The sequence below is a fragment of the Anguilla rostrata genome, chromosome 1, assembly GCF_018555375.3.
Source record: "Anguilla rostrata isolate EN2019 chromosome 1, ASM1855537v3, whole genome shotgun sequence".
Classification (NCBI taxonomy): Eukaryota; Metazoa; Chordata; class Actinopteri; order Anguilliformes; family Anguillidae; genus Anguilla; species Anguilla rostrata.
In genome coordinates, this window is record NC_057933.1 from 58,570,244 (window position 1) to 58,598,155 (window position 27,912).

Sequence of the window (27,912 nt, forward strand, 5' to 3'; positions counted from 1 at the left end):
TGGTATCGATAGCTGGTAAGGTTACATTGACTAGTTTGAAACCAGATTCCAGTGCTAGCTGGTTTCACTAGCTGGTTTTATCATCTCCCAGCTCTAGCTGACTTCACCATCTACTATGGGTAGATCAAATGTTAGCAATTCCACTCGTTTTAGAAAGGAAGATATGTTTGGTTCGTAAGGTGGCTGACTCTTGAGCCATATGCAAGTCCTTCCATGTGTGCAGGAGCTTGATCCCTGCCAGGGCACTTTCTCTGATGTGGTCCCTTTTCCATCTGTTGCCGTATTCCTACCTGTGTGAACAAAGAAAAAAAAACTTTGTTCACACGGGTAGAAGGTGGACTGCTCTGCTCTTTTTTTTTTTTTTTTTTTAGGTAGGTAGACCTAGAGCAGGGGGGTATACTACGAAGCAAGCTTAACATACCCAGGTTTTCATTGCGTTCGCTGGCGTTCACATGGAAGTGACAGTGTCTGAAAAAATGAGCCTATAGCAGTACATTTCTAGTCTGAGGAAAAAAGACTGATATGGACGGATAAAACGGACCGATACGAAGAACATAAAACTATCGTAATGTCAAAAAGTAACACCACTGCCGCCAACAAAGCCAGGGGATATAGTGTCTTTTAAAAGGGATACATTTGTGCCTAGAAATGGCATCAAATGATGCCCATATCCAATTTATCACTTATGTGCAGCTGACTCAACTGAAAGGGGTGTGCAGACGCAAATCATATAAATGCCACTAGGTGGCAGGCTACTTCTTTGAAGGGCCACAGCAGGATATTCCTTTATTCCTAGAACAAATTATTAGCTTTTCCAAATAATTAAATAATTTGTAATTCATCATTTATTCAATTAATTCTGAAATGGATTCTGTTTAACACATTAATTTTCCCTGAATGTAATTATTTCTTTAAGATTATGAAAAAGTATTTTTTTTTAAATGATCAATCAGAAACAAAAATATTTATTCTGATTGTCAAATCAACATTTCAGTTCCAGTGTCAGTAAGAGTTTCTGGGCAGAATGAATGAAAGTGATAACATTCCCTACTGTTTCCTAGAACAGATCGCATTCATGTATGTCCCAATGTCTGTTGTGAGACTGTGAGATTGCACTTCTTTTCTGCCCTGCACTCTCGGAGTTATGGGGCTTTGGAATATGTGTGTAGTAACCAGTTAACTGGTAATAATCATTAACTAGTAATCATGAACTCCTAATGAGTCAGCCCTGTCTATATGCTGTCCCAGCTGCCCTGACTGCTCCAGCTACAGGCTCCGCTCCCATTGGCTGCCTGAAGAGGGCTCTCAGCAGATATAAGTGGGTCTGCCTTGTGTGCACGGTACTGTTGTCTGTGAACTGACAAGGAGCAGGACTGTGTCTGCGCCATGACAACGTGAGTACCTTCTCTCTCTGTTCTACTGAAAAGATCTCTCTGTGAGACAGGTCTCAAAGGCAGCACCCAGGAGTATGTAGTGATTGTGTGGGACACCTGATGCCAGAGTAGATTGAACACTTGTTGACATGGGGGATCATAGTAGGTTGTGTCTTGATAAAAGAGCACACACACTGTTGTTATTGACTTTTCCGTATTTTATTGTTTCCACTAATATGGTATGAAAGGCTCACTGCTTGTTTGTTGCATTATTGTGTTTGATTATGAATACTAACTGGCACCTATAGCAAACATTTTCAAATATAAAATGAAGCTGCAACATAACACTACAATGCTTCCATTTTTCCATATTTCCCCAGCAATGTTTCTAAATGACAACATTTTCATTGAAGATAAGAGAGCAGGTGAAATGTAGCAGGCAAATAATTGCTTTATGTGGCCTTACTTTCACAGAGAGCTATGGTCTCTACAGACACCACTTGCACTTTGAACTGCATTCTAAATGTTTTCTGTCAATGGTGCTGTACGGTGTGGGCTGACCTTGCATATTAGCCCAGTTATTATCCAGTAAAACAGATAAAATTGTTTTTATATAGCATGCAAAATTCAGTATTGCCTGCAGACACACAAGGTGTAAGGCTGTAATACCATTGTGTTAAGGAAGGATAGGACATTTGGGGGCACTAGGTAGAACACTACTGTTTTGTGACCTCTCAGAATGAGCCTTTGCACATGTAATTATGTTTACTGACAGGCAGTCAAATGCAGCACATGTCAGTAATCTGAACACTTGGACATCTACAATAGCTAGCATATGCAGATTAGGAGTGGCAACAGTTTACCTAGCACAATGTGTTCTGCTATTTGCCTATTCACAAATGTGAAAGAAATGGGGCATTGAAAAAAGTATCAGTCCTGTACCAAACAAGGTTGCCAGTATGAGCTGTCTTCTGATATTCTCTAATATGACCTGCTTTACACTACAATTATTGTAAGTTGTATCTCATAAAAAACACGTTTTCAACGTACAAAAATGGCAAGTTACTCACACATACAATACATACACCGTCTAACTCATTCATTCAGACTGCCAAAATCCAGGCCTGCCATTGAAAGTATTGATATCCAAATAACGCCGAGTTACGGTACTACAAACAATATAGGCTATCTTGCCTCGCCGAAATTAAATAAGATGTATTCCAAAGCAATGCTACCCAATATTTCCTCAATTCTTTCAAGTCACTTGGCCCTGTGTTTTGTAATCTTACCATTTCACAATGTCATGCACACTTTGTGTCAGATCAAAGTATCGAATATTTAGAATTGCCTCATGGAACACATTGAAATTCATGTAGAAAACTGCTGGTCAGTAAGTACAGGAAGCATATTTCTCCAGAAAACATGTTTACACTTGCTTCTGAACTGAATTTCAGTAAATGTACAAGTGATTGTATATTTGCTACGTACAATAAATACTGCATGTAAAATACATATTGTACATACATACATAGAGAACTTCTTTATCCCCATGGGGACATTTCCCTCGCACCATGTTACATTCACATTTACGAACAGACATTTATACCGAGAAACATACAATCATTCACACAACAGAAAGGCTGGGCAGCGAAATACATACATACCAATACAAATTGGACATATAGACGCCTATTCAATCAATCTTGACTTTGAGAAAGCCATCCACACATATGTTTGGCCTGTCCATGTACTGCATGCTTATACACACAGGGCCAAGTGACTTGAAAGAATTGAGGAAATATTGGGTAGCATTGCTTTGGAATAAATCTTATTTACTTTCGGTGAGGCAAGAGCCTGTATTGTTTGTAGTACCGTAACTTGGCGTCATTTGGATATCAATACTTTCAATGGCAGGCCTGGATTTTGGCAGTCTGAATGAGTTATAGACGGTGTATGTCTTGTATGTGTGAGTAACTTGGCATTTTTGTACGTTGAAAACGTGTTTTTTATGAGATCATTTCTTTTTGCAAAGCGTTTTATTATGAAAGTGAGAAATGCGAAGTGACCCTGTAAGAAACGGTTGTGGATTATGGCTATCCCTGTGTGAATTTGTACAGTCTGAGCGTGTACCGTTTAGCAGTTTCGGTTTGCTATATATGCAAAACAGTGGCTGTGACAAAGGTGTCGTAAGTGTAAACGCATCAGAAGCGCAGGTGAAATATGGCTAGTGTATGTACTCACGGATTTGTATACCCTTCTGTCCTGCTCCATTGTCTGTTATTTCGTGGAGATGCACTTTTAGTGTTTGTAAGGTTTGTAAGTTATTTTTATAGGCTTATCTGCAGGTAGGAATCCTCTTCACTGTTTTGCTAAGCTAGAACCGGAGAAGTTGATAGTGGAGAATAGGAGCAGACGCATATTTCCCAGCAGGCTTTGCATATGAAAAAATAACAACAGTGTGAGAAATTAGGAGAAATGATGAAATTGCGAAGTTGAAACAATATGTTTTTAGCAGAATGGGTATGTAGGTGAAGGTTGACATGATCACAGACTATAGTGCGAAGAAAATGAAGTGACCATGACCGAGCTTAGTTTCCTTATCGAATGGTATATAACAGTCTGTAAAGAACATTTATTGTTGAAGTGTAGGGTTAAGCAACGTGTGAAATCTATTGCACTGATATGCTTTTGTCATGTTCAGTACTAGTAGTTATAATTATGAGTGAGTCGTGAGTTTAAATGTAATGTTTTAAAGGGGAGTTGCAGAGCGTACATACGTAGTAATTGTTTGTATGTGGCTAGATAGAGAACAGGGCGAGGTAACATGAATGCAGAAACGTGGCGTTTGCTGATAAGAAGGTTTTGTAGGGTAGCCAAGTGAAGAAATATAGTTAATAGAAATAGCACAGTGGTGAAGTAGTGTAACTTTTTTAATAAAAGGAATACATCTGCCGTCATGAAATGCATATGGGTGGCCGTGAGTGAGTTTTGGTAAAGCAAATATAAGCGTAAGAAAACGTTAGTGTAAAAGAAGAAATTATCTGCCTGAAGGCGAGGCAGGATTCAATCCTTCAACCGGTGGTTTACCAGTGTGTGACTTTGTTAGTGCTGCACCATGACACATTTTAAAGAACACAGGCCAGTAAGCACAGAAGCGCTCCCGTTGAATCCATATGGCTCTGCAATATTGTAGCTGGTTAATAACTGAACGTGCAGACGGTACGTCATAATGCAGTGTATACGTTCGGTGAACGGTGGGTAAATGGACTGCATTTATATAGCGCTTTTATCCAAAGCGCTTTACAATTGATGCCTCTCATTCGCCAGAGCAGTTAGGGGTTATGGTGTCTTGCTCAAGGACACTTCGACATACCCAGGGCGGGGTTTGAACCGACAACCCTCCGACTGCCAGACAATCGGTCTTACCTCCTGAGCTATGTCGCCCCATGACGGGTAGATATGGTGCAAAAGCAATAATTGAGAAGTAGTAGACCATTATTAGTGAGGGTAAAAGCATGTTGAAGAAACGTGTCCCTAGCTGGGCTGGAACCTACAACCCCACATTCCCAAGACTGGGACCTTGCCCACTAGGCCACAGGCGGACTAGCTGTTTAAACAGGAAATGTTTCAGAGTAAAAAAGGTATGGGTATTTTGCGTGTGTATGCGCGTTTTTGATTGGGTCGTGTAGGTGAAGATTTGGCTGGTGTCGGTAAAATGTCCAATGGGGAGACGACGTTAGTGGGATAGGCGGCAGGAAAAATAAGAATAAGAATGAGAAGGAGAAAATGCTAAATCCCCTTAGTTTGGGGCTTTATTGTGTGGACATGTGAAGTTATTTTTGAAATCTGTCTGTTGAAATGTGGTCAGAATGTACAGAATTTAATGTTTTTAAGGGCTGAGTGTCTGTGGCTGTTGTGGTTATTTCTGTGGGGAACCCTGAAAAGTGCCAAACTCTCGGTGCTGTATAGGTATGGGGCATGCCCCCGCCAAGGCGTAACTTGGCGGGATGGCATACCTGCCATCCCAATTAGCAAAAAAAAGATGCCTTTGATACACATCTAATTTTCAATAAGGCCCTGCATCAACAACCTCAACTTTACACCCAAGAATTACAAACAAGCAAGCAAACCAAATGTTGAGGCTAATACATTTTTTTTTAAAACAGAGGAAGGGAAATATCCATTACCAGGTGGAGAAAATGTGTTTTGATTAACTATGAAGCTTTCTTGAAAAGCTTGTGTTTCTGAATATCATTAGGTGTAATCACATAGATGATGATTACAATGAAGAAGAAAAAAAAGACTGAAAGCATTTCATTTCATATTTTCGAAAAATAGCCAATTTATTTTTGGTTGTTACATTAATTAATGGTGTTTTGTTTTTACATCCCATGTCAATGACAAGTTATGTCCATAGATTGATAGATAATTTTATTAAAACAACTCTCCTGAGAATTCTGTGAAACTTCATCTGTAAACTGTGCTCTCTGCTGCATACTTCTCAAGATCTGAAATTTTCTTGTTTCAACGCATCTTTCTGTTAAATGTATTTCATGTATTTTTTTCCATTCATTGAAGTGATGTAGGTGGATATTCACTACATTATCACAGCTCTGAATACTAGGAACAAAACGGCATCCTCCTGGCCTGTGGGGGACCTTCCTGCAGCAGTGTGTGTGAGAGAGAGGCAGAGGGAAAAGGGTTAAGAGGGCAGTGAGAGGGTGAAACTGGGCATTGCAAAACAGTCATTTTGTGGTCAGTGAACACCTTTTCTGTTTGATTTTGAGGTCTATTTTTTATAGGCATTGTTTGGCGGGATAATGATTGAGTTTAAAATTGAACAAATTTAACACTATACTGAATTTCACTAGGAGAGGTTCCGCGGAGTGTTCATTGTGAGGTCCCAGAGATAAAGCAGGCCAAACACATCCAAAGAGAATGAGCTGGAGCAGGTGAACAGTCACCCTGGATGGATAATCCAGTTTATGCCACAAAGACTGGTGATGACTGAGTCTTCAGTCTGGCTGTCATCCTGAGAAAATGGAGAGCAACGGTTTGGTATGAGTCGTCTGAGAGGGGATGAGGACCAGATCTGTGTAGGTGTAACCCCTCGTTCCCGACTGACGCTACTCTTGTAGAAATCACAGGCAGACAGGATGGGTTGGGTTCACAGCGCGTTTTTTTACTAGCACTGGCAATCAAACAGAGCAAGTAGGTTGTCAATATACGGTACAACAATGTACAACAACTCGTCTCCGGCTCCACACTCGTCACCAGCGTAAGGAAAAGGGACGAGATGTGACGTAACCAATGAGCTTGACAACCAACGGTTACCAGCTCGCACCAGCTCTATGAAAACAATGATTCTGTCAGGAAAAAATAGTTCCTTCTTGTTTCATACCATACAATTAGCGCCAATTAAGAAATTGGCATAAAACCATAACTCAATCAAATTAATTTCCCTAGCTCTGTCTTGCTTTTTTACAATAGTGTGATCACAGTGTAGGTAAATGGTAAATGGACTGCATTTATATAGCGCTTTTATCCAAAGCGCTTTACAATTGATGCCTCTCATTCGCCAGAGCAGTTAGGGGTTAGGGGGTAGGTGTCTTGCTCAAGGACACTTCGACATGCCCAGGGCGGGGTTTGAACCGGCAACCCTCCGACTGCCAGACAATCGGTCTTACCTCCTGAGCTATGTCGCCCCCGACATAGGCCCTTTGAAGCCAGACAGCCGGGTTTGAATGCCAGCTAGTTTTATGATAGGTCCACCATCATTGTCACCTAGCCAATATAAAAATTCAGCTGGGTTTTTAGATCAAAATGGTCTCACGGAATGCTTGTTATCCCAGCTAGCTAGCTAACTATGGAATTATAATGAAAACAGCAGTTACTATAACCGCAATCGTACATCGTACCGCAGGCATACATGCCCAAACCATAACACGCCCACCAATGTGTTTCGCAGATGAATGCTTTGGATCTTGATCAGTTCATTTTGGCTTCCACACCACACACCGCTATGGCCATCACTTAGATACAGGTGAATCTTGGTCTCATCCACAAGACCTTTTTCCAAAGGTCTGCAGGGTCTTTTAGGTACTTCTTATTAACGTTGTTTGAGAAATCTTCCATGGATATACTGTAAATCTACTGAGCACACATGACCTTTTACAGCAATGCCCAGTTAACACCTTTTTTTTTCTTTGCCATCCAAAATATTTTGTTTAATATTTCCCTACTGTGGTGGGGCTATTCACCCCTCAAAGGGTGACTTTAGGATCACACAACGGAACAATATTTAGGAACAATATTTCACCACAGTATTTCACTAATATGTTCAGATGATGGGTTAGTTTCAGAAATGGTGAACAATACTATTATTCCTGGTCTCATTCACCTCTGCTGCTTAAATTTCTTCTCTTGCACCCAGCACATTTGTTGAGGCAATGCAGTAACAAACGTGTCCTGTGGAGTCACTCAAATGTGTGCTGTATTTCAGCTGTGGGATGGATGCTGCTGAGTTCAGAAAGAGAGGGAAGGAGATGGTGGACTACATTGCTGACTACTTAGAAACCATTGAGCAGAGGGAGGTGTATCCTGATGTGCAGCCAGGATATTTGCGGTCCCTCATCCCAAATGAGGCTCCTGAGGAACCTGACGCCTATGAAGATGTTGTCAGGGACATTGAGAGGGTGATCATGCCTGGGGTGAGTGACTAGTCCCATTCTCAATGGCCTTTTCATAACAGAGCTTCTGTACGCCTTTAAGTAATTGTATGTCCCAAGCATGTGCTTATGATGTGCTGACACGTAATAAGGACCATGTGGCAGACCACAGTCTGGTCTGTCACCTTTGAGCTTTCATATTTTTGAGTGAATGTTAAAATGTTCATGCACAAAGAAGAGGGATCATATGTTTCAGGCATTACCCCACTCTATATTCTATATGGATAAGGAAGACCATCATAGAAGCATGAAATAAAATCAAACTTCACTTTAATATCACAATCCTGGCATGCAATGGGATTGTTGCATCCAGCCCATGTGCATATACATAGAGCGCTAATGTATCCTATGGCATGGTCGAATCCAGAACAAATCCAGGGACTTTCAGGAAGTCTCCAGTGGTGTTTTGAAATTAATTTGTTCCTCTGGTTATGGTAACATAACAATGCTTTGTTATGAAATGAAATCACAAGAGCTCAAAATGTTCAAAATATTTACTTAGAAAAGCAAGCTGAATTGCTTGGGCAATTGGCATCTAACTCAATCGGACAACATAAAAAAATATACGGAGGAAAAAATCTTGGAATCCTATTGCCGCAAACCTGGTTCTCACAAAAATGCCCACATTCGTTTGTACATGTGTGGTTAAATAGTAATTAGCCTCATCTTGGAATATTCAAATTTTTTAATCAACACATTTGCCTGCAATAAATATTAAATTTAATCTAGCTACTATCAGTTTATGCAATTAGTGAACACAGTGTTTCATAAAGTATTTTTATAAAATAAAGGATAAAAGAATATCTATGTTCTTAATATAATCTTACAACACCCATACACACCCACAAAAGGTTTGACAGCAACATACAGTATGTAAATTTCATCTCACCAGAAAAGGCTACTCATTTGCACCCTTCACAATGTTGAATTCACTTGGATTTTATGCATTTTATATTCGGGAAAATATATATTTTTTTACTTCCTGGGGTATGATTTTTTTTTTTCTTTTACTATAGCCATCACCTGCCTTCTGAGTTTATGAAGATGGTAGCTGCTATTGAGACACACACTCTCAATAGCAGCTCGCCACACATCGCCACATTCTATCTGTTCATTATGAATTAAGTTCATTTGTCTCATTCAAAATCCAGAATCTTAATCCATTGATTTGAAAATGTTATTTGATAACTTTTAAATAACTACCAATCTTTGAAGATAGCGATTTATTTATTGAAAACAAAATTCAGTGTCTTTGAGTGTCAGAATCATGTTTTTTCAAGTTAGTTTTTTTTTGCTTCCAAATAATTCTCATTATTTAGAAATCTGTTTAAAGTCTGTTGTCTTGTGAACTCACAGAGTTGCAGAACACAACAGTCTCCCTGGGGTAATAATTAAACTGATCACATCAACAACTCTGGTCTCAGTTGACCTTTCCATAATTTCACAGCCAATATACGGTAAATAATTACGGTTAGTCATTATAAAGCCTATTGTTCCTGTTATGCATGTTTCTCCAACCCCTCATTTTATACAGAATGGTTTGAAATAATCCATAACTATCTGTCACTAAGTACTCACCAATGAAAAATCTGGACAAAGTCCATTCAGCCAAACAGGACAATAGCCTGTACACCCCATCCCCCATAAATCGTACACACACACATGCGCACACACACACATGCAGTCACACATACACACACACACACACACACAGCCCACAAATCTGCACACAGATTGTGAAACAAAGCAAAACTGGAAAGGACTGATGTTTCTGACCTCGTCTGGTGTCTGTCTTGCAGGTGACGCACTGGCATAGCCCTTACTTCTATGCCTACTTCCCCACGGCTAACTCTTATCCTGCTATGCTGGCGGACATGCTCTCTGGTGCTATTGGGTGTATTGGCTTCTCATGGGTATGCCTTTCTGTCTCTCTCTCTCATTAAATTTATAGAGCTTTGTTTGTTTCATTTCCTTTATAAACATGCCATTGTTTTACTGCATTGCAATTATATTTGATTAACTTGTTCCCTTGCTGTAGGCTGCCAGTCCAGCCTGCACTGAGCTGGAGACCGTCATGCTGGACTGGTTGGGCAAAATGCTCAATCTCCCGGATGACTTCCTGGCCGGAACCACTGGACTGGGTGGGGGTGTTATTCAGGTGAGGTGTGGGGGTTCTTTGCCTTTGCCCTTATTTGCCTTTTTGTGATAACTGTGTTTGTTTAAGATATACACCGATCAGCCGCTGAAGAATCTAGCAGCTGAATCTAGTCCCACCCCCCAATTCCCATAGAGATCAATTCAAATGCAAAGAGTTTTTGTATCGCTTGTAGGACAACCTGACAATAAGATATTCAGACTCTGATGTTGATAGGTCACAGACATCAGGAAGTCATGGCATGCAAAGGATATGCAATATCCCGAATGTTTTAAGAATATGTGTAGCATGCATGTACAGGAAATCTGACAAATTGTTTGAGGGCTAATGGCCTCTGAATGTCATCGCTGGTTAAATTTACTTTAGTATGCATGGACATTGTGTTGCTGTGCTGTGTCTCACATCAATATGAAAAAATTGATTTCTCATCTGCTGCGCAACACTGGAAAACTGCAGGAAATTGGCTTTTCACCTCAGAATGCGCTGGTGGTTTGTGAAGGCGGCGAAGAAGTGTGCTGAGTGCACCTCACCATTCATTACTGGTATCCTGCACTGCTGCTGGGACGTTTGAGGCACAATAATAGCCAGTGGCAGATCATTTCATGCCAGTCCTTTTCGGACTAGGCGGCACGTGGCTTCCTCTCATTGTTGCTGTCGTCATGCTTTTAAGTTTAATTCACTATGGCAACAAATGCAGCTCTCACTTGTTGCCGAATGAATGAGAGCGATGACAGCTTGGTGCATTCAGAACTGTGGGTAAAAGTATGGGGGAGCACTAGAAAATACAAACTGAGGTCAGGGGAAACATTTAATGTACATCATTTTTATTGGTTGTTAGTCTATTTACTCTATAATTCTTTTATTTGTTTTTTCTCCCTAGCATTAAGAGTGAAAGAGTGACATTGGTTGTTAGTCTATTTACTCTATAATTCTTTTATTTGTTTTTTCTCCCTAGCATTAAGAGTGAAAGAGTGACATTGGTTGTTAGTCTATTTACTCTATAATTCTTTATTGTTTTTCTCCCTAGCATTAAGAGTGAAAGAGTGACATTGGTTGTTAGTCTATTTACTCTATAATCTTTATTGTTTGTCTCCCTAGCATTAAGAGTGAAAGAGTGACATTGGTTGTTAGTCTATTTACTCTATAATTCTTTTATTTGTTTTTTCTCCCTAGCATTAAGAGTGAAAGAGTGACATTGGCTATGTCATTTGTACAAGGGAGCTGGGTTTGTAGGTTATCTACAGCTCCTACTAGCCAATTGCTTAACATAATCTTTATGAAGATAAATATTTTGACGGTAATGAGCAAAATGTTAAATGTAAAAAGCATATAGATAGCCTCATATAATTTAAGTGGGTCCAAATAAGGGCAAAAGTATGAAGGGTTATATTATTAGCAATATTAATAATGATACAACTAATAAAGAAGAAGTGTTGAGAACTTTTTTCTAAATTATAAAAATATTTGAGAATATTTTGTTTTTCCTGTAGGTTAGGGCCTGCCACCAGTAATAATACCTTGCTAGTTATTCAGTGAAGAGTTTCATGTCATCTCGCTAATGTGCGAAATTAGAGATTCAATGGTATTGACAAAGATTTAGTTGATCCTAAAGCTGTTTTGGTGGGAGGTTTTTAATCTTACATGTCTCCTTGGACCCACTAATTGATGAAGCCCAAGCAAGAACACGAGTAGGCCTACATTTATTTTTGTAATTTATGGCCTGTAGCCTACATTTGCAGATGGATGACATTAGCTAGGCCTAAGGAAAACAGCATGTGCATGAGTGGTTGCTATAGTGTATACCAGGACGCATTATTATTTTATTTATTTCCTCATTTTGAGGTTTAGTTCTATTTTTTTTTTTTATCTGCTTGCAAAAGTAAGGTGGAGTATGGTGCTGGGTTTGGACCTTAAATGTGGCTGAAACATGGTAAATGCGGGTCTCACAGTGCATTGTTAGTTTTCTCTGTGTTTCAGACCAGTTGTCTGAATGACTGTGTAGGAAGTTCTTAACAAAAATGAGATTCATTCAGTCAATTTATACATTAAATTCCATTTGTGGCCAATTATAGTTCTGGGTCAGGAGTTCATACTAAGGCTGGCCATGTGAGCTTCCTCTTATTGCGGTTGGGGTTTGTCTCTTGCTTACAACAGATAAATTGTATGGGGAGAATGAGTGTACAATAGGCTAGACATTAATCAACATTTTTCAATGATATTAAATTATCATTTGGTCAGTATAACATTGTTTTATATAATTGCATATGTAGCGCTTTTCACCCTTGACCCTCAACCTGCATCGCTGCAGGGCACTGCCAGCGAGGCCACGCTCGTAGCTCTGCTGGCCGCTCGCTCCAGGATCGTCCAGAAGATCCAGGCCGACAGTCCAGAACGCGAAGAGCTAGACATCATATCCAGACTGGTAGCCTATTCCTCTGATCAGGTGAGACCGTGTTCAGCTTGTTTATTCAGTTGCCGACATTTTCAGTTGTGCCTGCTGGGCGCATTTTCAGTTCTGCCTGCTGTATAAATTTTCTAAAGTCATCAAAGAGAACCCACAGAGCAGAACTACTGTATATGATGCCCCCTTAGAAATGATATTTGAGTTTTAGTCACGGTTGAGGATGTGGGTAAGGGTTAAGCATTGGTGCTGCAGTTAAAATGAATTTCTAATGGCATGATATTTAGATGGTTAAGCTTTTACTTTGAGAATATTCTTAAAGCTTTAAACTGCATGCTGTTTTAAATTCAACCTTTCCAGCTTCAGATAGTAGCATCCATTAAAACTCAATCAGACCTGTGGATCAAAGTCTTTTTGCCTTTTTGAGAACCCACATTATCCTTTGTGTATGTGTTTGCGTGTGCGTGTGCTCATGTGTGTATGCGTGCGCGTGTGTGTCTGTGCCTGTTTGTGTGTGTGTGTGTGTGTGTGTGTGTTCGTGTATGTATGTGTCTGTGTGTGTGTGGGTGTGTCTGTGCCTGTGTTTGTGTGTGTGTTTGTGCATGTGTGTGTGTGTCTGTGTGTGTGTGTGTCTGTGTGTCTGTCCCTGTTTGCGTGTGTGTGTGCATGTCTGTGTGTCTGTGCCTGTTTGCGTGTGTGTTCGTGCGTGTGCGTGTGCGTGTGCGTGCGTGCGTGTTGCTGTAGAGGGGCTGATTAGTAATGGAAAGTGACAGGGCTACCTTACAGCTGCTCTGGGGCTCAATAAATCCTCCTGCGGGGAGAGATGGCCTTTAAGTAGCACGCAGAGTTAACCTTTTTTGGAAATACAAACTACCCTTTTTGAAGGGTAAAATACTATTTCATGAACTCCTAAGTTTTCATGGACCTAACGGGTTTTGCCAATGTTCTTGTTTTATATATCAAGCACCTAATAACCACCTCATACTAATAGTGCTCTACAATTATATTTTGTAGAGCATTGTGACTTTTTGCTCAGTACTCAAACTGTTCAGTGTGACAGGAGCAGGTTCCTGGGCAGGTACCCTTTCCAGAAACAGGATTGTCAAAATTGTTGCGTCTGTACAGGCACACTCATCAGTGGAGAGGGCGGGGCTTATTGCTGGAGTGAGGATGAAGAAGATACCCACAGCAGTAAGTAAGAAGTTTGCAGTCCACGGAGAGACATTCAGTGCTATGCTGAAGGAAGACAAGGAGGCCGGACTCATTCCTTTTTATGTAAGCAAATTTTCTTAATCACATTGTGTGTTGGATTTCTAATATTGCTGTCCAAATACATATATGAGACATGCACATATTATAAGCCCCCAGAGAAAAGCTGTCAAAACAGTCTTCAGCATTTCCTTTGTATTTCAGGTAGTTCTGTGCATGAGTGAAATAAGCTTTTCAGTTGGATTCCCAATTGCCCAGCAGGTATAGTGAATCAACAGAAAATAAGTTGGTGGTCTTAAGCTCTGATGTTTTCTTCCACCCAATGTGAGTCAGCACCAGAGCTCCAGCATTGACCAGGTCCTCTTAAAGCCCACACTCTACGAAGAACAATGGCGTCCCAAAGGTCACATGAATATTCACTCTACTTCTCTGTGGCAACAGCCTTTCATAAAATGCACATGTGCACGACCCTCTCCTCTTCTCTTGCATCTCCCGAGGCCTTCATGGCCTCTAATGCTGTTTGCTGTGTCTGTCACCCCAAAACAAAGCTAAATCTCATTACCCTGTGGCCGAGCTTGCAAGTCCTCGCATTTTGCCTAACGTCCAGGAAGATTGACTGCGAGAAGGACGTGTAAATCAGCTGGATCGCCTCAAGTGATTCTGAAGTTGATTATTTTGAGATAACGAGGGCAATGAAAACCAATGGCACTCTCTGCACCTGCTCTTTCTGCAGAAGCCCAAAGAGTCCTTGTGTTGCTGTACACAGTGCAAGTCACACAGGGGCTTTCTTTAGTGCCTCTTGCACACAGCATCGTTGAAAGGGATTTTGAAATGAGATTATTGAGGAAAATGCTGCCTATCCCTGTGTTATCCACTGTGTTTAAGCGGACCATATTGTCAGAGTATTGCGGTTCTCTCCTGAGTGCTAGTTGTTGTGCATTGTCATTCACCTGGTGCTGATTCTCCTTGGTTTTCAGTTTTGTGCCACGCTTGGCACCACCCCATCCTGTGCCTTTGACTGCATTACTGAACTGGGTCCCATATGTAAGTGTAACCTCTTGAAATGCTAGCTCGGAAGGCACTAGTGCCTTTTGGTTTCATTTTGCGTCACTCTGTTTCTTCATATGTGTGTTTGTGTAAGTATGTGTGTACTGTGTAGTTGTGGATGGTGTGTGTTTGGACACTGCATGTCTGTCTCTGCAAGTCAATGCTCTGTGTGTGCATCTTGAGTGTGGACGCTGTATAGATGATGAGTGAGTGTTTTGTATGGAAGACTGACATCTAATATGAGTTCATGATGCCATACAGTGTATCTTGCACGCTGACACTGTATGGCTTTATGAACTCGTATTAGATAGGCCTATGTCATTCTTCCAAGTGAGTTCAGTTGTGATTTAAGTTTAAACGTGACACACCTTATCTGAATTGTTTCAATTTTTATATTTATACTATATTTGCATAAATCCAAAATGCGAATAATGTCTGACTAGAGTACTTGCTATATCTATTAATAATAATGTAACTGCCCATACATGGACACAGGCAGGTGGGATATAATAATAATAATAATAATAATCCATCATATTTTGTGAACATTGTAGACTTCTTATGCATACTGTGTGTGTAGATACTATATTCCTGTATGAGAGACACTGTGTGTTTTGTGTGGACACTGTGCTCAATGATATTTCCTGTCTGCTCCAGGTAAAGCAGAGAATATGTGGATGCACATTGATGCTGCATATGCGGGGAGTGCCTTCATTTGTCCAGAATTTAGGCCTCTTCTGAATGGTGTAGAGGTCAGTGAACAGTACAATCCATATAGCCTGGCAACAGCTGTCTAATGTTTTCCATTTACCACAATTCCTGTAATTTCTTAAGTCATATTATAAGGAGATACAAAACAAAATATATTTTTCTACCTCTGCTTAGTCTTCACACTTCCAGGCTGTGTTATGTTACACTTGTAGTTTAAAAAAGAAATCATAATAAGGGGTAATAAATTTGGTTATTCCCACAGCATTTAAATGGCAGGAGATATATAGCATGAATAATACGCTGCCGGCTCAAAATGAAAAGACGTCAAACTGCTTCTGAGGTGCAGCATTTGTCCCGCTGTGCATCAGGGAGGTGTGCTGATAAGGCAGAGCTAATTTCCTGAGGAGCCGACGGACCTTTAGATAAATCTGCCTGCCATGTCTGAGAAACATCCCGTTTCATTAACAACATGAGTTCAAACAATGTTTGAAAAGGTGGAGAGGCCGTAAAAGAGCTGCTCTTTATCCTCGGAGAAGCAGTCTGGGCTTTCCTGCTGTTTTGCCGGTTGCTAGGAAATGCCTGACGGACAGGACCCCACATCCGTCCACATAGCAACCAATCATCCATCCTCCGCGCGTCTGTGATGTAGCTTGCATCCTGTCACTGCCTTGGTTGCATCTCAGACAACGCGGGCAGACGAGGAGGATATTATGAATGTGATAGCGAGCGAAGAGATCAGACGCGCGATAGTTTTGTTATTTGAGATCTAAGATGTTTGAAATTAATGTGGTCCTATTTTCGTCTCGCTTCTGTGCCTATTTTCGTCTCGCCCAGCTTGCAAAATGAATGGCTAAAGAGCTGGAACAGGTGTGCGGTGTTTAATCATTGCATCATCTGTAAATAATGCATCTTTGTGTCTTTGAATCAAGGCATTTCTTGGTGAACTGGAGTGGAACACTTTGGGGGGATAGTTCTGACTGGTCATATAGAGTGAGCTCCATAATGTTTGGGGAAAACGTATCTTTTCTTAATTTGGCCTTGTACTCCATAATTTTGGATTTGTAATCGAACAATTCAGATGTGGTTAAAGTGCACATTCTCAGCTTTTAATTATATTTTTAGACATTCTGGTTTCACAGTGTAGAAATTTCAGCACTTTTTACTGTATACGTAGTCCCACTATTTCAAGGCATCATAATGTTTGGGACAAATGGCTTCACAGGTGTTTCTGATTAGTCAGGTGTGTTCAATTGCTTTCTTAGTACAGGTATAAGACAGCTTTCAGTATCTACTGTGAGGCTCAGAAATAAGAAAAAAACAGTCATTTGTCCCAAACATTATGGTGCCATGAAACTGTGTATACAAAAGTTCAGTAATTTCTAGAAACCAAAATGTATAAAAATACCCTTTAAGAAAAGCTGAGAATCTGCACTTTAACCGCTTGTGAATTGTTTAAATACATTGCAATGTACAGAGCCAAATCAAGAAAAAAAGTCCTTCTCCCAAACATTGTGGAGCTCACTATATATTGTAAAAGCACAAACAGCAGCCTCAGTTCTTCAGCCCTGTGATTGGCTACTGCAATGGAGGATTCATGACTAAAATGTATTCATTGTAATTGGTACTCTCTGCCAGTCTCTGTGCACCAATGACCTGTTTGATGATCTACCAATTAAATTGTTTCTTGTTTAGTTTGCAGACTCCTTCAACTTCAATCCTCATAAGTGGCTTCTGGTGAACTTTGACTGCTCTGCCATGTGGTGAGTGCACAAGTGTTTCACATGGTTTCAGGCCAGTGCATGGGGTGGAGTGAAGTGCTTTATCAGAAGGACATATCCAGGTCTCAGAGCAGCACGTTTTTATTTATTTCTTTTTTACTTTCCATGTTTTATTGTGAAGCAGAACAGATACAGATTTCATAACCTTACCTCCATGGTATAACAGTGATGCTCCATCTGATACTCAGAGTTCTATAGCCCATTAATGTCCATCCCAATTTAATAACCCTGACACTACATCAGTGCCCACTGTTCCTGGATCAGCAAATTGTGGGTTAATTTCCAAGAGATCAATTGTGACCAGTTTCAGGTGTGAATCATTTTAGGGAAGACAACTCTTTACCTCGCATTACCACTGCATTTGAAATTTCAGCTGATCATAGTGTGTCTGAAGGTTTGAGATTTAATTATTGCAGGCTGGGTAGAGATGGAGACAGCATTGTTCCTCGCCCTGTTTGTTCAAGGGGGGGAGGGGGGAGGGAGGGGGCTGGGTTATTTGGAGTATAGTGGCACATCTGCCTGGCCTTTCATCACTTTGTAAACACCGCCCACATGCTCTACTCCATTATGGATCATCACAACCATTCAGACAGCTACAGCCAGGCCAAAAAAAGTACAGGAAATGTGTCATGCGGTAGGATGTGACTTGGGAATCTGGCAGTAACTCACCTGTTCTGATGGGGAATTGAGATGACTGTCATGGTGTTGTTGTCATTGTTCATCGCAGTGGATAATAAGTCTTTGGTGCCATCTATTTCTTCATATAATTTGAGGTAAATGAAGAATGATGATCTGACAACAGGAAAAACATGGCATCATTCTCAACAAGGAATAGTATAATGATACGCGGTTGATCTTTACTGTTATTCAGCACTATTACACTACATGTATTCAGAATTACAACCAATTGCAAAGCAGATATTAATTAAAACAGAAGAAGAAGCATTTTCTCATCACTGATCAGGATTTTTCAGATCACTCTAAAGCCACCTTTAGCATTCCCCAGGTCCTGCCAGATCACTCTGAAGTTACTTGCAACAACCACCAGGTCCGGTGAGATCACTCACCAATAAAATGAATGTGTTTTGTTGGAAGAGCTGCAGTTGATCAACTCTGAAAATGGGTGAAGATGAGACAGGAAGTCAGGGCAGCCTATTCCTTGGAGGGAAACCTTTTCTGCTGATGTCACTCTGAGGTGGTGATGACGGAAATCGCTTCGCACTGCAGTTCAGCTGTCAGAGCAGAGCGGGTCCTCGGTGACCCTTCATAAACGGACCTCTGCTCAGTTCGGTGCAGGATTAATGGGATTACTTAGCATGTGAATCTATAGATAGAGCCTCACGTTTTACCTGCCAGCTCCCGCTCGCCTGGTCAGGCTTCAGCACTTCATTGGGAGGCTGTACTCCAATGTCACCAAATCCCTTGTGACTAATTATGGCAATCCCATCCAAATCTGGTGTTAAGCCCACTTGCAGTAAAGAGAAAAGCCCTATGGATGCCTGGTGGACACATAAAACCACAAACTTAAATATTTGACAATAAAAATGACAATGTTGATTTATAGAAATGTTAAAAACTACTTCTATCATTCTGAGAGCAGGTCTCTACAGAAAATTGTAAATTAATATTTCTTTAATTTGATCACTCAAAAACTTGAAGCACCAAAGGAAAAGATAATACAGTTAATCTAGAGTTCACCCATTTAATGATTTTTCCAGCTACATGTGATAAGATGAAATGGCATCTTTTTCTGTTTCTTCATCTTACTGTCCGTCTCTCTGCAGGGTGAAGAAGCGAGCAGATATCATTGGGGCTTTCAAAATGGATCCCCTGTACCTGAAACACGATCACCAGGAATCAGGTGGACCACATCGTCATTTAATTTCTTTGAAACGTAGGGGTTTAAAAGGGGTCTTTTCACGTTGTCAATGATGACGTTCAGAGCTTCTGTTGGGCTCTGTCCCCCACTGAGCCCTTCACGGGCATGGGGGGAAAAATGAAAGAGGGAAACAGGTAATCTGTCTGGATTCCAAGAGCTCTGAGCTAAGAGCTCACGTCACAGGGAGGATCTACCAGGTTTACGCCCCTCTCAGAAATGGCTGAGCTTGCTTCCCTGCTGCGTTTATCCTTCTGATTGGATGCGGGGATTAATTAACCCAGAACTGAGGCAAGAACTTGGGCCAGTCTTTGAACAGTACACCCAACGTGTCGGCATAGTGTATGTTTGAGAGAGAGGTCCACTAAAAAGGACCAGAGGCAGCTTCATCTCTGCATCATGTAAAACTGCCTTAAAGTTTTTTTTCAAGACTGGTACCTATATCTAATTCAAATAGAACAAGAGGTTCCCTCTTAATCCATTCACCCTTTTTTATCAAGGCTGAACTCACTATCTGTCCTAAATATAGACACGCCATCTCTCCCCACTGAAACAAGTCAGTGTGCATAGTTTCCATACAGAACACTCAGTCTCTTCTCACAGAGGACCTAACAGACACACACACACACACACACACATGCAAGCACGCATGCACACACACACACACACACAAACAGATGCATGATCCTTTACATTGAAAACAGACAATTAAGTCTCTCCCTCTGTGCTGAACAAACAGAAGTACTTTGCCTGCTTGTCTCCCTCTCTGTACTGAACACAGCACCACTCGACTCTGTCTGTACCGAACACAGAGGCAAACAGCTGTCTCCTTTGTCCCTGCTGATAGCCCATCATGGTGCTGACAGCAGGACGTAGAGGGCTTCATTCTGTCTGTCTGTGGGGGGGGGGGGCTTCTGCCTCTCTCTGTGCTCACAGTAACTGCATGTCAGACAAATGATGCGCAATAATAGCCAAACCAAATTACAGGGTATTACGGCAGCACAAGGCTTTTCTGGCAAATTAGCAAAAAGAGCTGCAGGCGATTCCAGCTGAAAGAAGAAGCGTTTAGTTTGGCCAATGCTGCTGTGCTTTGAATATCAAATATGTTAAATTAGTACATAATATTCTATGGTTTTGATGTTAAAAGGGATGTCACCATTATAAAGGTTCTTACAATTTGCTGTCCATTTGCAGGGCTGGTCACAGACTATAGAGTAAGTTGAATGATAGTTAATTTTTTTCTGTTTTGTGTGTGTTTGCGTGTGTGTGTGTGTCTTTTTGTCTGTCCATCTTGGAAACAGAGACATTTTTCTTCTGCAAAAATTGAGCAGTCCTTGTCTATAATGGTTTGGCGGTTGGGTATTTTGCAGACTGAACTTTGTGAATTGTGTCGTGTAGCCTAGTGACAGTATTTCTGAAATGTTGCATTGACCAGTGACTCTGTTTCTGTGCCCTGGGGCTGCATGTGGTCATGTGATGTCACACTCTGGCAGCGAACGTCAACCAGTCTTCCAATCTCTGAGAAACCAGCAGTATTTTAGCCTAAAGTGAATGATAAGGAGGTTTAGTCCAATCTGTTTAGATGGAGGAGGGAGGGGGGGGGGGGGTGGCTGTCATGTTTAATGACATCATTTCCTCTCCACAGCACTGGCAGATCCCGCTGGGGCGTAGGTTCCGCTCTCTGAAGATGTGGTTTGTGTTCCGCCTGTACGGACTCAAGGGCCTACAGGCGTACATCCGAAAGGTAGAGGCCCCTCCTGCCTGCTGTCAATCACATTCCCTGTCTCCCGGCTCCTCACGTTAAGCAGAAAACAGTACTACTGTCTATATTTGGCATCACTGAATCACATACACCAAACAGAAGAAGTATGCTTCCTGATAATAAACAGATGTAAAAGACTACGTGTAATGGGGTGGTTGTACGCATATGCGTAGGAGGTTGTATTGACGAGTCTCCCCAAATCATCGCACTTCTCCATATACTAGGAAAAAACTAAAATCATCAAATAAACACCCATTCAATGAAAAAACAGTACAACAACTAATCCTGCTTGCACTATCTCTGTAAGCATATCACACTGGGTTAACCATTGTAGCTGAGACACCAGCTTATTCCACATGACAGTGGCTTTACAACGATACAAAAAATGATTACATTGTGTTATAGAGAAACAAAGTTTTGCAAAATGCTAATGCAGTAAGATGTTTTGCAACTGAGCGCTGTCTCTTTATCACACTTCCTGCTTCTCTGTCAGCACAATAAACAGTGTCTTCTCTTGGAGGTCTGATAAGAAGCACTTCTGTAAACCGCCTTTCACAGACACATACACACATACACTCGCACACACACACACACACACACACACACACTTGTTAATAAATGTCAAATGTACACTTTTCTTATATAGCATTAAAAATATATGCCACCTGTCCTAAGGCGTCCGTGGGCTGGCCCACCTGCCTCACATAAGCCGCGTTTCCACCAAAATTACCCGGAACTTTCAGTCCCAGGAACTACTTTACCAGGAACTAAAAGGTTCCTTCAGCCAATGGTTGTCTGCGTTTCCACCGGGGTCTAAAGTCCCGCGAAGATTAGGCAAATTAGCCCACTGACGTATGAAAAAGCGACGTTGTCGTCGGTCCATCTGTCATATGATTTCTTCTGTAACCCCATACTACCACCGAAGTAGCCTACATTATTTTCTAATAACCGGGACAGCCCGGAGGGGTTTATTCCACTTATATACAACGGGTTACCAACAATGACTATATATGGTTACTTTTGTATTTATTGATTTTTATCGATTTAATCACATAGAATTGAAATATTCTTCTGCAGCTGTTTGGGCATATTTTACCGTTGTCAAGCAAAACTGTCGTTGGTAGTTGAACTTGGACCGTTATGCAACAAACAGACCAATAGTCAGATTGTAACTGTAATATATCCTCTCAAACACATTCATTATGTTTTTATGCGAACATTCGCTTTCATGTCTTGACATCCGAAGCGACAGAATGCATTCACATTTCCAATATAACTGGCAACAACAGCAGAAAACATGCACACGTTGTAAACAATTTGCTGTTTGATTACTTTCTCATCGTCGATTCTATATAGGCTAATCGCAAAATGACAAGAATAGAACGAAAACTCGGACTTGCGTGAACATTTAAATTAGTAGTGGTACAGCCACCGTTTGTTTTCCTTCGAAGTTACTGCTAGCCGAGCAGTGAAGTGTGCCCTCCAGATGCGAACCATGTACCATAAATTAGTCCATAGTCTTCCTGGTCTTTTTGTGGAATTGAAGAATGGCAGAGTAAAATTACGGCAGTCTGAAAAAGCTAAAGGTACGATTACTAGAATTAACCTGTTATTTTACCATGACAAAAAGTGCGGAAGGTGATTTCCAGTTTGCTTTTACTGTATCACCAATGTGAATTACGCAGAACTACCGCATACCTCACATAACTGTATCAAACGTTTTGAGTCAATTACAACGGGCTAACAAAGAAAATCCGGAAGAAAATATTCAGCAACCAAATTAATCCGTTTGAATGTTTTAGTACGTAATATGCTGTCCCAGCACGAATGCTTAGCATTTTATAAAACGAATACTAAAGCAAGAAAAGAACAGAAGAGCACACGTTATAATTCCAAGACGTTGGCAGGCTATAACCAAAAGTAGGCTACTGCGCCGCATAACATACAAGTTTTATTTAAAGTTATTATGAAAATAAATCTGTTTGCGCCTGCATATTTTTAAACATGGCGCCTGAAAATAGACACAAAAAAATGCTACGAGTACTCGACCAATCAGAAATGTTCAGCGCTGCAAGCTCCCCCCAAAAGGTTCCTGTACTTTCGGAAAGTACTACCCCCCGAGCAGGAACCTTTTGGGGGGTAAAACAAAGCCCCCAGAACTAAATTTAGACCCTAGTTCCTGCGGTGGAAACGCACTGAGTTCCTCAAAAGGTTCCTAGTTCCGGGGTATAGTTCCTGCGGTGGAAACGCGGCTTTAGAGTGTGTTTCTGCGTCAGCAGAGCAAACCTAAATACAGGCCTTCAGTGATAATGCTGCCATCTAGTGACCACTGTTGGAATTCTCTGGAACGAATGTGTTGAATGTCACTGCTATACCCCAGAACTGAAAAGCACACCTCCTATACTACATCTCCTTTCTCCCTCTCTGCCGGACATTACAGCACGTGGAACTCGCCAAGGAGTTTGAGAGGCGGGTCCGAGAGGACCAGCGCTTTGAGATCAGCGCAGACGTTGTTCTGGGCCTGGTCTGTTTCAGGATGAAGGTAACCTAGTTCACCCAGTTCATGCTGTTTGCTGTGGGGTATGAGCACTGTGAGGCCAGGCTGCGCTGACCCTTTTGCGTGATGTCATTTTCTTAAAGGGGTCAGACGAAAAGAACAAGACGCTGCTGAAAAGGATAAATGCCGCCCGCAAGATCCACCTGGTGCCCTGCCAGCTGGCCGGCGGCTTTGTTCTACGCTTCGCCGTCTGCGCCCGGACCACAGAGTCCCGCCACGTGCAGGAGGCTTGGTCTCACATATCCGAAATCGCCTCAGAGATTCTGCAGGAACTGCCAAACTAACCCCGGGCCACAAGAGGGCACTGCCCAGTCACTGTAATGTTTACATGCCAAACATCTTGCCTCTCAGCCGAATGTGTCTGTGTGCATGTGTCTCTGTGTGTACAGTAAGTACATGTGTAAATGTGTGTGTGCAAGTCTCTGAAAGGTGGCCTATATGTCCAGTCACCCTCTTGTTTGTGGTGTAAAATGCAGGTGAATTTTGTCTAGATTGCTTCCACTTCGATTTGCTTAATTTGAGGATTTATTATTCAGCCCAGTTCAACACTGATAGTGTCAGAGTTTTAAATGAAGAGATATGACTGCACTTTGAATCCATGTACTGACACCCCCATGGCTTCCCGCTTATCTGACCATCTGTACCTATAATAGTGGGCTGTAGCCTGGTTGATGGATTGCAGTTGGATTCACTGCAGCATGTGATTCTTGTCAAACTGAATTTCTGTCTGTGCCTGATGAAGGTTGTGAGTACTGACAGCCCAGAATAATCACTTCCCCTCAGGGTTTGTGTGTAGCCAACACTGAACACCTCTACCGTTCTTCTGTAGCTTTCTTTCTATTTAATCCTTCAATCTGCTACACTTTCCCACCTCAAATGGATATGACCTTGTGACCCTGTCAGGAAAGAGGAGAGGGATATGACCCTGTCAGGGAGAGAGGAGAGGGATGTAACACTGTCAGGGAGAGAGGAGAGGAATATGACCCTGTCAGGGAGAGAGGAGAGGGATGTGACACTGTCAGGGAGAGAGGAGAAGGATATTACCCTGTCAGGAGAGGAGAGGGATATGACCCTGTCAGAGAGAGAGGAGAGGGATATGACCCTGTCAGGAGAGGAGAGGGATATGACCCTGTCAGAAGAGAGGAGAGGGATATGACCCTGTCTGGGAGAGAGGAGAGGGATATGACCCTGTCAGAAGAGGAGAGAGATATGACCCTGTCAGGAGAGCAGAGGGATATGACCCTGTCAGGAGAGGAGAGAGATATGACCCTGTCAGGAAGGTAGGAGAAAAAAATAGCAGATGGGGATATGATCATGTTAGGGTTAAAAAAGCGATCTGGCCCTGTCAGTATCTGTAGCAGAGAGGCTCAAGTATGGTAACCCCACATGCACACTGCATCAGTGTTGTAGCACGTTTAATCTCTGCAACCATTTTCTACAACTTTCTACAACAGTGTTATCGTGTTTTTTTTGTGAATCAAAAAACCAAATAGAAGGGAAAAAACACAGCTGGGTGAGAATATGCCAAAGTGATAAACACTGATTGTTCAGAAATTCAAAAAGTATAAATGCTCGTTGGTCTCTTCAAAAGATTTAGGTAATGAGTTTAAATGCTCAGCAGTACCAGTCCAAGTTTCAGACAGAATTTAAAAATGATGTATGAGTGCAAATACTCATCTTTTCCTTCCTGAGGGAAGACAGACAGACTACAGCAGCATGCCATCATGGATTCAAACTTGCAAGCTCCTAGCCCAGTTCTCTAAGCACTACACAACACTGCCTTAACGAGCTAGTTTGCCTGTGTCAGTCTAATCTGGCGACTTCAGGGATATTTCTGTATACATCTCATAACATAAAATTGAGATATAATTCTCAATTATAAACACAGTAATCAAAAATATGATGCAATGCTGGGGGAATACCTCATGGGAAGTCTATGGATTTTGTGTGGGTGAAACATGTTAATGCAACTAATATGTTGTTTGTTCAGTGTTTTTTCATCCATCCATCATCTATACCCGTTTATCCTGGTCAGGGTCACAAGGGGTGCTGGAGCCTATCCCTACATGCATTGGGAGAGAGGCAGGAATACACCCACGACAGGCCGCCAAACTATCGCAAGGCGCACACACCATTCATTCACACACTCATACCTATGGGCAATTTAGAGTCTCCAATTAGCCTAACCTGCATGTCTTTGGACTGTGGGAGGAAACCGGAGTACATGGAGGAAACCCACACAGGCACAGGGAGAACATGCAAACTCCACACAGAAAGGATTCAAACTCAGGACCTTCTTGCTGGGAGGCGACAATGCTACCCACTGCATCACCGTGCTGCCCCCAGTGTTTTTATTTTCCCAGTATATTAATAGACTTACATTAAACTACCAGGCAACAGTCCCTGTAATAAGCTTGTATAATCACAAAGTTTTGGGCATTTAAAAGATAATTTTCATCCTAAAACATTCCAAAGATTTGAGCCTCAAGAGAAATCTAATTCTTTTTACTGTGGCTGTTGGTCTCAGAGGTATTTATCATACCTGCAATCTGTCACAATTATTTATTGTGTATAATTATTCAGGTACAGCTTGTAATATAAACACAGATGACTGGCTGGGAAGAGATGCAACATTGCATTAGTCTAAAACTGAGTGAATTGAGAGTTCTGCAAATGAAATCATTATGGCATATTTAAAGTCAATTTATAAGAGGATCCATAGTTTAAGATGGGGGCATTCTCTAAAACTGAGGTTTCTTCACTCAGGATGAACCTGGAAAACCTGTCTTACCACCTGTCTGTGCATTGTATGTGTGGTGTGCGTAATGTTGCTGAATGTGAACCTGGTTAGATGTTTGTTAGTGTGCAATTCGTTCTCTATATTTATTAGTTTCCTCATGGTGAAAGAGCTTGCTTACACTTGACTGAATAAATGTGCTCTCAGTCCATGCCCTAGTCTGAAAGTTATGTTTAAAGTGTGCAGCCATTTTTTTCTACTTCATTAAAATAGTATTGCTACATACAGTGATTACACTGTTGAATTTCCATACATAATGAGAAATCACAAATAAATGTCCACTTTAATATCATGCACCAGCTGTGTAGTGCTGATCATACACACGAGGCACTAAAACATGTATCTACAATCTTACCTGCTTATTCCTGGTCAGGGTCACAGGGGGCTGGAGCCTATCCCAGCATGCATTGAGCGAGAGGCATACCCATACAGATTCCTTTTAAACCATACATTATAAAGGTCATTCTTCAAATAACAATTGTGCCACATAATGCCGAAAAATATAATATTTTGCTGAATATTTCAATATCAAGTCCTTTTGAGTCACTGGGCTCAGATGAGTGGGGATTCTTTACCTTCAATTTCCTCTTCAGAGGCAGGACACTGATCAGACACTTGGTGGCGCCAAAACATAAACAATTTTAAGTGGACAAAGTTATACTGTATACAACAAATTCAACTGTTCAGAAGGTCTTCTATTCTGTTCACAGCCTTGAATATTTTTCCATCTGGTCCACCAGAGTGGCTGTCTTTGCCACTTTTTTGTCCTTTTCCATTGTTGCTTGTACTACTTCTACGACTACTATGTACTACTACATACTACAACTAGTTCTACTACTAGTTACTACTGCTTACCACTTCCTACTACCTACTAACTACTACTACTAATTATTATTATTAGTGGTAATAGGATCACCAGCAGTATTCTTCTTTTGCATCTTAAAACTTAAATTCTAAAAATGGCTCTTTCCAACCAGCCTGTTAGAAAAATATCCTCTCAAAAGGATAGGACTGCCATAGTCAGGGAGGGGAATTTCTGATCCAAGAGACAGCTGACATTAACAAATTCAACATTTCAGATTTAAAAAATAGGAGTTCCTGGAGTTTCTATTCTCACATTGTTTGCATTTTGTTCCTAAAATAAAATCTCAGTACATTCCAGCATTTATGCCACCCCTTCATTTATTAACTTATTGTGAAGCCGCTGTGTTTCAAGTGTACTGCTTGAGTGAGCATAGAAGGAAGCACATGGTAGTAGACAAAGGAAAATAGCCACAAACATAGCTCACTCCAGTAGCCCACTTGGCCTAGTTAGGATAATTCAGGAGCCACCCAAAACCACAACCATATGGCAAAGACTTTATGATTGAAACCTTTTCCATAAACAATCCATAGACAAGCAAATAATTGAAACTAGTGTTTTTAAATAAGTTTCTTTTAAGGCTGTCATTTATGCAGTGGCATGAATATTGTATATCTCCCTCAAAACAAATCTTATATGACTTGCTCCATTTAAAT

At 41.2% G+C, this 27,912-nt stretch overlaps 1 protein-coding gene across 5 annotated transcripts; it reads left to right on the forward strand.

Annotated features, from left to right (window-relative positions):
* Nucleotides 1–26,545, forward strand: ddc (dopa decarboxylase). Of its 5 annotated transcripts, none has more exons than XM_064345245.1 (16): nucleotides 1–15; nucleotides 1,249–1,394; nucleotides 5,952–6,049; nucleotides 7,876–8,083; nucleotides 9,901–10,014; nucleotides 10,140–10,259; nucleotides 12,565–12,699; nucleotides 13,783–13,932; nucleotides 14,844–14,910; nucleotides 15,571–15,665; nucleotides 17,317–17,384; nucleotides 19,187–19,263; nucleotides 20,473–20,492; nucleotides 20,924–21,022; nucleotides 23,481–23,582; nucleotides 23,681–26,545. In XM_064345245.1, exons 4-16 carry the CDS (start codon nucleotides 7,883–7,885, stop codon nucleotides 23,879–23,881), a joined length of 1,449 nt encoding a protein of 482 aa, XP_064201315.1. In that variant the 5' UTR covers nucleotides 1–15; nucleotides 1,249–1,394; nucleotides 5,952–6,049; nucleotides 7,876–7,882; the 3' UTR covers nucleotides 23,882–26,545. The 5 variants fall into 5 exon arrangements, 4 of the variants coding, with proteins under 4 accessions (XP_064201315.1, XP_064201323.1, XP_064201309.1 ...); XM_064345253.1 differs by having other exon boundaries at nucleotides 5,952–6,043; XM_064345239.1 differs by lacking the exons at nucleotides 1–15; nucleotides 5,952–6,049.
* The last annotated feature ends 1,367 nt before the right edge of the window (nucleotides 26,546–27,912 follow it).